At 38.5% G+C, this 13,863-nt stretch overlaps 1 protein-coding gene across 4 annotated transcripts in view; it reads left to right on the top strand.

Annotated features, from left to right (window-relative positions):
* RELN (reelin) overlaps nucleotides 1–13,863 on the top strand; it is a 447,264-nt gene that overhangs the window by 89,744 nt on the left and 343,657 nt on the right. For all 4 annotated transcript variants that reach the window (XM_075208761.1, XM_075208759.1, XM_075208760.1 and 1 more), the window contains exon 3: nucleotides 7,656–7,791. In XM_075208761.1, the coding sequence (XP_075064862.1) occupies nucleotides 7,656–7,791 (136 nt within the window). The remainder of the gene's footprint in view (nucleotides 1–7,655; nucleotides 7,792–13,863) is intronic.

The following is a 13,863-nucleotide window of genomic DNA, read 5'->3' as shown; positions in this document are numbered from 1 at the left end:
GGTGTGAACAGAAATGGTACTGTAGGAAGGCTGGCAGTATCTGTGACCCTCAGACAAAATGAGACCAGCTCAGGGTCTATTACTTTGTCCAAAGACCGCAGGCCTATTGAGAGTGTGGCATTAAGTCTTCTCCCTGTCTCAAATGGTAGGGGCTGCGGGACAGGATACAACCTTCCAATTTTTGGGAGCAAAAGTGAAACAGAGGCTTCAGATGTCATTGGGCTCAGATATTCACCAGATTGGAGGCTTGGTCGTATTGGTGGGTTGCATGGATGATGGGGCGCGCTGTGTTCTCCGTGTAAACAAACTATGATTTTATATATATATATATATATATATATATATATATATATATATATATATGTGACATAGATATAGATATATATATATCTATATATATATATATCTATCTATATATATTTATATATATATATATATATATATATATATATATATATATGTGTGTATATGTATATATATATATATATATATATATATATATATATATTATTAAAGTAATTCTATCATTTTCAAATAAGCATTGCCCAATCAATTGTATGTGTTTCCAAAGCACAACGTGATTTATTTTAGCAGATGTAAATAGTCAACAATTCAATACATTATTATATTATGATACAGTACAGTACAGCCAATACCAAAAGATAAATACATACATACCGCTGCAATCACTGCGCTTCCATGGGTCCCAATGGAACAGTATATCTGTTAGATAACTGTGGTCAGAGTAGACTGGCTGGCAGCTGCAGCTGTGATCATATATATTCATTCAGTGTTACAGAGAACAATGCAAATGACGCAGCTTGCTTCTATAGGTCCAGACAAAGGGTGTCTCCAGGGCAAACGGGTCATAGGCTGATTCAATCTAAGGAATCCAAAGGTGGGGGTCGTCCCTCTAGGGGGTCTGCTCCTTTCATGGCCAGCATCATACAAAGGTTCATTCCCTAATATCAATAACTAAAGTATGCAATGTGCGATCTCTTCGCCGACTGCACCGGACAGCTGCTGATGAATAGGGTTTCAGTATGATACCAGACATGCCACCTTTCCCACAACCTGAACCATATATATCACTGAAGTGCACATATAATCTTATTATATAAACTAATAATAAACCAAATGCTATCTGCTCATAAATTACAGTGTAATGGAACCAATATGAATATGAATTATATAAATAACTAAATGTTGTAATGCGAGTGTGTGCGTGCGTATTTTACCGTGCGATCGCACCACGCGCTGTGTTAGGTGATGTACGGATCTGGGTTACGTGGCGTACGCATCGCAATCGCACGGCAAAACAATATTAACCAATATACTTTCGTTCATCCAATTATACGACTTCGACAATATATATATATATATATATATATATATATATATATATATATCTCCAGTGCTGAGATAATCAATTGGAATACAAATATGTTTGTTATGTCGCAGATTTTTCAAAGGAACGTTGCTGATGTCCCTGCTAACACTAAAAAGAAGGATTTCGTTACACAGCGCTGTCCAGAACTGTAAAAGTATTGATGTTAATAATACATAAATGAAAAATTATTATATATCGAATATATTAGTAAATTCTCTAAAGTTAGAAAAATCTAGGTATACTGTACACAGTGGATAATGAGTAATATGATGACAAGTGAAAAAATGGAAAGGACATTTCTCTATATCAACATACCATTTTATTACACAAAATAAATGAAAACTAAGCAGATATTACTATTAAAAATAAGCAATAGACTTGGTAAAAACCCAAATGAACACTTTGCTAATAACTGATACTGAGAATCAGCACCTATATCGTGCAATCAATAGGTGCAAATACGGCAGATACACTTAATTTTCAGCATGTGATTATGCGGTTCTGCTGATAATTGTATGCATGGAATTGAAGTGTGCAGGTTGATAGTGCTTGTGATTTAGAACTAGCAAAAATTATTAAAAATGATTAGTAACATTAGATCCACACTCCAAGATAACAAGAATAAAATACAAAAATCGTCCCCCAGTATTTACTTGTAAAATACATTGAAATGAATAACAAATCCATTAAAAATACAAAGACATGGGAAAAAGTTTCAGAGACTCATATGAAACGCGTCAGTCAGAGAGGATATACAGGTCCGCACTCTATTCAGATTGTATATTTATTGTATTCACATCCATATTGGATTAAACAGGAGAGACAAACTTACTATCATTTTTTAATTTCATACCGATCATGTTGAAGGAATAATATCTTGTGTGCAGAGGTCCATGGGACTACTCCATTATAGGAAGCTGGCGAGGTCTCACTTTTACTGCCTGACAACTGAAAAAACATCCGGACAACAGCAAGTGTCTAATCAGCGAACACATTGCAACACCGCTACCAAGGATTATGCACTAATAATTTTTCACAGATGAGCAGCATGGCAGTGGCCAAGGCCGCCAAGAGTCCTAGTCTTCTGATGTGGGGTGGTATCCTGGATGTCTCAGCCTAGAAGCCCATCTACTCCCTGGTATCCGGTTGATGTCATAGGCTGTCTCTCTTTTCAGATGACTACTGCTACAGTTTCCATTATCTCTGTCCCTACTTTAATAATGCCACTTCACTAATCTTTTTCTCTAAGTCTCACTAATAGTCCATTTTTAACCCAAGCGTCTGTGGCTCCCTTCTCTTTCCTTCTTCAGTGGTCACCACTTCTTTTAACTTCAGACTTCCCTCACTGTCGCTGTCCCTCTTCTTTGTCTTTTACATCTCTGTAGCACTCCTCTTTTTCACCATGTTCCCTTTTATCCTCATCAGCCACTATAAAACATTATTAGCTTTTCTTAAAATTATGGCTGCGCCCTTGATGTTCCCCTTCTTAAGCTGTCTCTCCTGTCACACTTTACATCTTACCTATCCTTCTGCACCATCTTATCTCCTGTTCTTTTTACCTATCCCCTGGCACTATCTTCTACCCTGTTCATCTTTCATAGCTTCCTCTGGATTTCTTCCCTCTCACTCTTTTATTTTCTTCCTTTTTCTACTTCCCCACTTTGTATAGTCACACTCACAATCACTTCTCTGTATTACATTACTTTATTAACAAGACAGATTTTAATATGCAGCTTAATTTTAGTTTGGTCATATTAAACGCCCAGGCCACATTGCTGTGTGAGTTGGAGAGCACCATGTGAGTTGTGTACATTCCCAGCCACAAATGCTTTTTCCTGAAGCGAGATTGTCTTCATTTTATCAGCTTTCTGGTATACCAAGAACTATTCTGGTGTAAATGAAGATTATTGGTATTAAGGTCAAGTAAGTAATTGACATTTATTGCGGTGTAAAAGAACTCCATCATGCCCTGTTATGCTGCTTCTATACTTTAACATCAGTACAATCACGAACATCATGGCAATATAGGCACAACACTCCTAATTTTGTTCATTTTATTATGTTTTCAACTTGTCTTGCAAGACTTCTTTTTTGAAAGGAAACTATTTAACGTGAATGGTGTGAAATGAACAAGTGGCATTTATGGCGCTCTTTGTTGACTAACATCTGGGCATCCTTTATGCATTCTCAATGCTTGAAAATCTAGAATGGTTTTCAGTGAATGACTCTTAACACATTTGTATCATTAATCACCCTCTCTTCCTTGTCTGACGTGAAGTTTCAATACATCAATCATTGCACAGCAGAGCTCAAGCGTTATATTTGTGCTGCCATCTAAGCACAGTGTACATATACTGTTATATGTTGCTTCCTGTTGTAGAAGATCATGCCACTTAATTAGAAGTTCTAATTAATTTTTAAATAATCAATTTGATTTTTGAATTAGACATTTTGATTAAAGTCCAATGTGATGTGGATATGTAAAAAAGGTTGTGGCTATATTGGAGGGGTTGCGGGGCTAAATGGTGTGGCTCTATTGACGGGGCCAAAATGACATGATTCGCAGTGAATCACGTCATTGAAGCCCCCATCCTGCCCACTTCACTAGGAAGTGGGAAAGATGTGGGAGAATTGCCTGCACTCGCAGGAGTTCTGAAGTCCTACCTGGACTTCATGAGTCTCCTGGAAATTCCGAAAGAGTAGGCAAGTATGATGTACGTGTGTATGTAAAGAGACAAAAAGGATAACAATAATTATGAGCTGAATAAAGTTAAAAACTGGAATAGACTTCAAACTCAACCAAAACAACTTTATACACCAAACAATATCTGGAGCTAGACGACCAGTTAAAAAAGAAGTTTTTTTCTCTGGCTGCAACACATTGAAGCATAGATATAAAAATAACAAGAAAACATCCATATATCTAGAGACAGTTTTCTTTGGGCATAAAATAGACTTCCCTCTTTAGACGATATTGTTTCACCAAGCAAACATAATTTTTGTTAGAAAGAGTTCATATGACTTACCCAAAGATTCACCTAATGGAAACCTTCTAAAATAAATAAATGCCCTAGCTTCTCCTCTGAAAATATATATTCCAGAAGAAATGGGTAACATGGAGGAAGTGCAAGAAGACACATATACCAGAAATATTAAAATTTGGAACTTAAATAGTTAACAGATCCAATAATGTTCTTACCAGCAGTGGTATTTCATTACTTAAGAAAGGTCTTTCTTTCACAGCGAGTAATTATTTTCAGTTGAAGAGGATTATAAACTATTGGGTGACGAGAAATCATAAAAATGATTAATCAAGACCCTACACAATGTTTTATTAATGAATTTTTAGTGAGTGAAGGTTTACAGAGAGGCATTATAAACAAAGATGTATATGCCTGTTTTCGTAATCCAGTTATCCCCATTTCTTATTACACCTAAACCTCCTGGAACGTCCACCATTGCAGGTATCAATTCTCTTCCATTACGTGCATTTTTGTGCAACCCACCTACAGGGTTGCAAGGGTGGCATTGCTCTGGCGCTCTGAGACCTGGTCGAGCACCGTCTTGGATCAATAGTTGCACACACGCCCGTCTTTTACAGATTTGGCCTGATCACCGCACTTGCTGTTGTTCTCTGTTCCACATTTCCCTGGGATAAATTAAACAAGCTGTCACTGCCAGAGCTTTTAGTCAAGTTAGCTTCAGCTATGACCATTTGGCTCCTGATTCCTGGGTCTGTTCACCCAGTATTCCTTGTATCTGATCCAACATCAGCTCCAGTGTATTCCTGGTATCTGATCCAGCATCCGTTCCAATGTATTATTGGTATCTCATCTAGCATCAGCTCCAGTGTATTCCTGGTATCTGTTCCAGTATCACTTGGTATTGGCCCTTTGTTTCAACTCCGGCATATCCAGACATTGCTGCAACTCTCCTTATGATCTCTTCCAGGCCATACCTGTGTCACATACCTGCACAGAGGGCCGGGACCTGTGATGTGTAGTTGAGAACCTACATGGTGTAGACTCTGCTTCTTCACCGTGGTAGCGTTAAACTAAGCTCACCATATTGAATCCGCAATTCTCTTATACTTGTAATACATCATAATACATAGAAATCTAAAAAATATGGTGCTCAACTGGAATTCTTTGTTAAGGATACCACAGCCATGTTAAAATGCTTAGAAAGTTTTATTTGGAAATATGAAATTTGGCAGGTCACCATGTACAGCCTTTATAAGCTTCTATTGAATATGAAAATAGAATGACAGCTTGTTCCAAATGTCTATCACAGTGATAAGCAACATGAAGTCCTCCCACCTTCAAAGGGGCCGCACAGAGGAAGGAGGGAGTGCAATGTGCTACCCTTGCAATATGTTTTTGATAAATTGCAGTGATAAAAGGTTTTTTATTGCAGCAATAAGCGCAGATAAATAAAATATAGATATTGCTATGAAGCAACTGTTCATGATAAATGTGCCCCTTCATTTGTATTATATGACAATTTCATAGTATCAACGGAAGATGATGCTTATTTGTTATTGAATTTCATTGCTTACATTATATATTGATGTTGTGGACGCAAAATTTGTGTAAATTATGCTATAAAAAATATGTACGTATAAGTAGAATATTTTTGCCCACAGGTAGAGTCAAACACATCTCAAGATGCATCTGGCTCGGCATCGGCAACATATGCTCCACATTTACACCAAGTGTATAAATAGTGTATTGACGCCCATATGCACAGGTTTCTGTCTCTATATTGGAAACATATAGGCTAGGTTTACGGCAGGCATATTTAAGTTAAACCAGAACACAAATGCGCATATTGCCTCAGTTAGGATCATTAACAAATAAACACTATTCGTTATTATCAGTGAACTTATATTAACCCTTGTTGACACTTCTTCTGTTCTTACACCGCTTTCTTTATGTATTTCCATTGCCAATGTTATGTGAGTGGCCAATTTAGATTGAATAAATGCTTTTCCACCGTAACTAGTAATACCTTAATTGGTAGATGTATACCCTACTGTCACTGCAAAACTATCACCTTAATCATACTGTGCAAAAAATACATTTGTTTCATTTAAAATAATCCAGACAAATATTTTGCAAAAAAACCAGCCAGATATCATTCAAAAATATAATTGATTAAAAACAAAATATATATTTTTTTAATTTAAATAAGCAAATGAAATGGTGTCCTCCATTAGTTCAAGATAAATGCTGGTAGCGGAGACGACAGCATGGTAGGTCCTTATAATTCCCCATGTCTGACAGAAGGTCCTATATGTAATAATAAATATACCTAACATTAATTAAAAATAAAATAAATAGAAAAAATAAGAAAACTCAAGCAAGCAGGAAAAAGAGCGCCAAACATAGTGTAGTATTATCAAAAGCTTCAAACCAGCAGTGTAGTACTCTAACTATATCCGCGTACCAAATGAATAAAATCTAAAGGTTCTATCTTCTTCATATATTCAGATAGATTTTTCTTCACAAGGATGCAAAAAAAGGCTATATTAAAACATAAAATGATAGTACATTGAGCGTAGATTCAGATAAAAAACAGGCTTATCGAGGAGTCCAAACAAGATCTCATAAACAGTGAGACATTCTCTGGCGAGAAAAGCAGTCCCAGCAGCAGTATATAAACCTTGAGGCAGGCAGCAGTGTTCCTGATATGAACCCAATGCGTTTCGTCAAGCAACTTCAAACTTACTTGACAAACCACGTTCCACTACAGATAAGCTTTTTAACAAAATGAAATACATTTCAAACTAGAGTAATGTGTAATCAGTGCCCTGTGGCAGGTGCATAAGGTACGCCTGCTAACAGGCATGTATATGAAAAGCTGCTAGCGTGCATTAGCCGCATTTTTGCGTTAACACACTCTTACTGTACTTTGCCCTCATCAGATAGCTTCTTCCCTCCACCATTCCTCCTCTCCAGTCACAAGAAATTGCAAATATCAGATGCGCCCAAGCCTTCATGTGCACATATGCCTGTGTTTGCCTTCTGAGCAAGTGCAGAACTAATTCACACAAGTTACGCTATGCAAACTGCTATGCCTCTTACAACTCATTCATGTAATAGGTGCCCACCAAATGTTCTCTCTTCTTTTCTCACTACATGTTTAATTTAAGTTTAATATTAGTGATCACTATGTTATTGATTGAGTATGTAAACTGATATGAATGGAACTGAACTATGTGTATCATCCTCTCTCACCATGGCTGCCTGTTTTATTCCCTTAGGTATAATGTCTGACCACCAGTTCGGAACCCAGTTCATGTGCAGTGTTGTGGCATCACATGTAAGCCATCTGCCAACAACAAACCTCAGTTTTGTATGGATTGCTCCACCAGCGGGTACAGGATGTGTCAACTTTATGTAAGTAAAGAGTATGTGTTTAATTTGTTATGTCAGATAAAAGACAGTGCTCATTTGGCATACCTTGTAAATCAATATCCACAGTCATAATAAAACTATGTGTTTGAAATAACAAAAATAGGGAGAAGGACACTTTCTGCGCTATCCGTTCTCACTCTAACATACAATACGATGGAATAATAAACCAGTTTCTCCTTTCTGAGTAATGTTAATTGCCATATAGAACGTAGAAACTTCAAAACTTCAGGATATTAAATCCCCACAATCAGAAATAGACTATTGTATGTATGTTAGAGTGAGAACGGATAGCGCAGAAAGTGTCCTTCTCCCTATTTTTGTTATATCTATTTAAAACTTCTGTACGGTTTTCTGGAGGTTACTTTCTTGCTGCAATTCATGAAGCGCTGTATATGATCATTTTTTTCTACATTATATATCTTATGTGTTTGAAATATTAACATTTATTACTATTTTGAAAGGATATTTCATTATATATAATGCATACTTAAAAAAAGAGAGTTGGCTAAATATGTTTTTCTAAATGGACTGCTAAACCTACAATACAAGTTGCCCTATATAAAAAGAGTAAATTCATAAATGTAAATGTAAAAGTTCACATACTTTGACAGAACTTGAGATTTGTGCCATTCTGTTAACAGTTGCTGTGTAGCTTTAAGCTCTTTCAAAACTCCTAAAACTTTTACCTGTATATTTGAGAATGTTATTAGTGGTTCTTTTATACACAGATGAAGCATGTTTCATTGAACTGAACAGAGGGTTTGATGCACCTTTAATATGTGCACATTATGTAAAGTTTCTAGCAGACTCATACATACTGTGCGTCACATGCCATGTAAAGATCTATTCTAGATAAATAAACAATGATACTATTAAAGAGTTTTCCAAAATAGTTCTGAGATTTTCATGTTGTGTATCGCAATCATGGGTTCAGCTAAAAATAAACCCACTATTCTAGTTTTCAACTAGCCCTTTACTTAAGTTCAACATATCTATATCTTAATGAAGTGATTGGAGTAATAGGACATATGGACTGTCTTCATTTCATCAATTACATTGTAAACTTTAATGTTTGTTTTACATAGCTACTTGTGCACCTATAAGTCTGCCTTTCCATATAGAATGCGGTTGTCACAAAAAGCGTCCCTTTGAAAGTATAGACTGACCCTCGTTTTGCCCCTTTTCTTCGTCTGTGAATGTGTGACTCTGCATCACCAGGTAAACTGGGAGCACACCCTAAATATGCACTCTTCAGCCCTCAAAGCACATTAAAATGTATTACACTGTCACACAAAATGTATTTGTGTTTCATCTGAGCACACTATGAGGGACATTACTGCAGCTGCCCCAATCCGCTCAGCTCCTCCCATCATAAGGGGATACATTTTGTTCCTACCTTTAACCACCATTAAAATAAGCTAAGCAATACCTGTTCAGGCAGGTGCAGTAGCGCAAAATCAGTGTGTGACAAAATGCTATTTCCACTGCGGGGCTGTGTTTCTGCAGTTATGTAAATGAATTTAATGGTGTCATGCTGCATAACGTATCAATTCCACATCCAGACACAATTGTCCAAGTTATACTATATAATTATTAACAACAAAGATAAAATATTAACTTATCATATTCTAATGAAGCGCTAGATACACAGAAGACTTTAATAAGTGTGGAAATATCATTTAACAAATTATAATACTGTACGGGCAGATCTAATAGTAATTAGCATTATAATTATTTGTATTATTATTAAATGTTTGTAGGATACCACAGTACTATGCAGTGCCAAGGTAGATAAGTATAGGTGGATAGAAGTTAGTGAGGGCCTGGTTTGTGAGGGTTTATAATCTAGTGGGGAGGGGGGAAACTGAGAGAGAGAAGAAGGGACCACTATAGTGGGGGCTGGAACAGCAATACTTTGTAAGTTGAATCAAGTGCTGTGTGAGATGGATTTTGAGGGAGTGTTTTAAGCATACTTGTCTACTCTTCCAGATGTCCAGGAGACTCCCGAATTTTGTCGGGTCCTCCCAGACTCCCAAAAGTGAAGGCTACCCTCCAGTATCACTAGGAAAGTTGGAGGGGGCATGATGTCGTAATACGGAAATCGAGGCAAAGCGCAGCTGGGTGCAGGGCTGTGATAACACATATCATGTCACTACACTTCCCACAATTGCCACTTGGATCTCCATTCTGGAATCTCCAGGAGGGAAGGTCAAAAAGTTGGCAAGTATGGTTTTAAGGCATTTGTTGTCTGTTCTTATTCTGAATCAGGCTTGCAGTACCTCTGTGCTCTCAGAAGTGCTGCTGTCATGTGCAGACATTTTTTTCATTTTTTTCAACATTCCTCACCCTCAGGAGTTAATCTCACTCTATTGTTTAATCACCAGTGTCTGGCCTTTATAAGACTGCCTGTTCCAGCAAATTGAGCCAGTTCATTTGTCTCTATTACTGGTCTCTCTCAGAAACTCCTGTAATATGATCCAGTTGTTCCCTGGTATCTGACTTCTGCTTGTTCCATCGTCCTACACCATTTCTTTCACCAAATCCCAGCTTCGTTTGACGTTGCTCCTGTCTACCCCTGTCAATGGTAGGGATTTTCCTGGTTTGCCTGACCTTTCTCCTGTCTGATTTCCTGTGGATCATTTTATCTCCAGCTTCTCTGCTAAACCTGGTCACCCTGGTTTCTTGAGCTTGCACTCATCTTGTTGTGCTTGCTATCCAGATCCTCTGCTAAACCTGGTAATCCTGGTATCCTGTGCCTGCAGTCATATTATTGTGCTTGGTATCCAGAGTCTTTGGATTCCCAGCTAAACCTGGTATATCCTGATATCAATATCTGCATTTTACCCTTTGTATCCAGTATCCAGGGTCTACAGGGAGGAAAGGTACATTTGGGTATTGTTGGCATATAAATGGTACTGGAATCCAAATGCGCAAGGTAGACTGCAGAGAGAAGAGCTGTTCAGAGAGAAAGCAGAGAAGCAAAAACAGGAACCTTGGCAGACAGTGTTGTAAGAAGAAAAAGATAATTTGTAGTGCGGTAAGTCATCATTGGAGTGAGATTTCCTCTAATGGTGCTCAGCAGCAGGAGCAATTATAATTGTTAGCATGTCAGTTTAAGCCACCATTGAGACTTGGAGTCCTGGAGACTGCATGGTGGCAGGAGAGGCTATGTCAAGAGTTGAAGTGAGTGCAGTATTGTGAAAGGAGATGGCTATGTCAGTGCAGGGAAAGTTGGTAATGGGAATAGGAGATGCTTAAGAGAAGACAAAAAGAGAAGAGGGTCCAGTAATGCTGGGTGCTTTTGGATTAGGAGTTGGTTGTCAGGCGCTGTCCCCGCTCACTCCTTAGAAGCCAGCAACGGACGCCTTTTTTCTCGGCCCGCACATCCCATTGCTAAGCTCCTTCACCATTACTCCTTCACCTTTTAATGGCGGGCCGGCGCATGCGTGTTTCGTTGCTAGGCAACAAGGACGCTGCTTGCGGCTTCTGTCGGTGCTCAGCTGTTCCTGACCACCGATTCCACTGTCCATCAATCAGGGTTCTCCTTTATCTATACAAGGGAGGCCCTGGCACCATTAGGGTGCCAGAGTATCTATGTCTCCCAATGTTCCAGCGTTCCTGCCTGTCTCCCTGCTCTCTGCCTGACCTCCTGTGTACCGACCCGGCTTCCTCTGACCCTGCTTCTGGATCTTCCTTTGGCCTGACTGCACTTATTGGTTTTAACCCTTGGCTTTCTGACTAAGATTTACTTACTCCTTTGATACCTGTCCACCTGGTTTGACCTCTGCCTGTGCGACCACGCCAGTTCACCTACTACTTTTCTGGTAGCTAACTTGGAGGTTAGCGTCCTGCACGTCTCTAGCAGCAAACTCCAAACTCCCTAGCGGGGGTCCCTGGTGAAGACTGGAGGCATGTTAGACTCCGTACCTTCTTGTTTAGCAGCGCTAATACCAGCAAGTGGCCTTCAGTTCAAATTATTTTGTGACATTGGGGTGGTACAGAGGGCAAGTTGAGGCTGAGAGAAACTAGGTTGTGGTTGGCAATGTGAAGACATAGTTGGCAAAACTAAAAATCTCCCTCACTGTGGGTGGAAGATGAAGTCAACTGGATGAGACAAGTCTGGGCTTGTGGATAAGGTAGAGTCCTCCATAGGAGAGAGCAGCAGGGGATTGTTGGAGAAATACCTTAAAGGTTAATTTTCTTAATAGAAGCATTATAAGTATATGGTTTAGAAGCATATACTTTTGTTATTTGCAGTAGTATTTTGAAACCTGTTAACTGTGGCTATGTAACCTGTTAATGTGGCTAGTAGTGGTCTAGTGCGACTTGGCTGCAGTGATTGTTATAAATAATCAGTGATATTTTATATATATTTAATAAAGCAATATGTTGTAAAGTACAATAGCAAGGTGCTATTAGGCAAGTTGACCATTGAGATTGAGGAATTGCTAATTAGTTTGCCAATTGATTAAAAGGTAGAAATGTCTATTGTGTATACCTTATCCTTAATCACAAATGACTATTTGTGGATATGATTTGGTGGCGTTTTTGTTTTTTTATCAATAAAGGCAAAGGAATGCTCATGATAATCTTTTTTCCCATGTCAAACTGTTTGAATGGCTTTGGGAAGGATGACTGTTGTATATTGTATTATTAATATACATATATATTGGTAAACACATGTGTCTGTCCCTCCCAAGTTCTACAACAGAACACTTATACTAAACAGCCTGGAATAGATCCCACTAAAACAACAAGTGTAGGGTTCTGCTACTAAGTAGTTAATCAGCACCAGGCTAGACAGGTTTGGCTGGTCATATTATAACAGGTAAACCTGCAGCATTGGGTCCCCTGTCATAGTGTAAATGGGGAAGAGCTCCATAGGGGAGGGGCCCAAAAGAACATTCCTCCCAAGTAATATTAGCCCAATGCTGAAAAATTCCTGATATCCCTTGGCTATGGGTCCTAGTGTTAAAAAAAATCAATGACCCAAGTAATTCTAGTATAACAGGAAAGTGGTCACTAAGACCATTCCCCTATTATACTTATATGCAATAAATTTTTACGAGCTAAAACATCTCCAAAACCACTCTTATCACTTAAAATAATCTTGGATTCCATGTCCAATGGGAATCTTCTTTTTTTGGCAATCCAGTGAGAATAAAATAAAATCCATAGTACAGGACAACTGCTTGATAAGAACGACTATGTGTCCCCCACACATACATACCAGAAGCTCTAGTCCAGGGTCGTCCAACCCGCGGGCCGCGGGCCGCATGCGGCCCAGCACGCCTGTAAATGTGGCCCAAAAGGAGTTCTGGTTGTGGCAAGGGGGCAGCACTGTTAATGGAAAAAAAAAATCCTGCAAAAAAAAGAAAAGAAAATACTTACCTTGCGGTCACGTCAACTGGTACTCCGGCTCCCTCCCTTGTCTCCTCCTCCGTGCGGTGAATTGGAGAAAAGAAGAGAAGAGGACAGGAGAACAAGCCGATTAAAAGGTAAGTTAAGGGGGATTTTTTTTATTATTTCAAGGGACGCTGACCAGTGAATAAAAGTCACCTGGTCCTGGAGCATCATGGACCTTATCTCCCTGCTACATACTTCTACTTGTAATACTAATGGGGCATTATATATTATTCTCTTTGGCCCATTATAAGTTGTTATCCCTTAACTAACATAGTGGTGTAATTAGCAAAACAGGTCACAATTTGGGGTCACAGTGGTGTATATGTCAGGTGCCGCAGGCCTGGTCAGGGCACCCTGATATACAATGCCTGGCTTAAATGCACTTTATTGATATTGCATCGAAACAATACAAAAAGTGATTATAGTATAATAACTAGAGAGGATTTTTTGAACAGGGCGATTGAAAGGTAAGTATAGGGGGATTTGAAAAAAAAGTGATATATATCACTTTTTTTCTCATATATATATATGTTAACTATGTTTTCTATGTTTTTTTTTGGATGATCAGCTATCGTTATTGTATCTTATGTGCGGCCCAAACCAACCCGTCGTCTTCCAATGTGGCCCAGGGAAGCTAAAAGGTTGGAC

The sequence above is a fragment of the Mixophyes fleayi genome, chromosome 4 (assembly GCF_038048845.1).
Source record: "Mixophyes fleayi isolate aMixFle1 chromosome 4, aMixFle1.hap1, whole genome shotgun sequence".
NCBI lineage: Eukaryota > Metazoa > Chordata > Amphibia > Anura > Limnodynastidae > Mixophyes > Mixophyes fleayi.
This window is presented reverse-complemented; position numbering and strand designations above follow the sequence as displayed.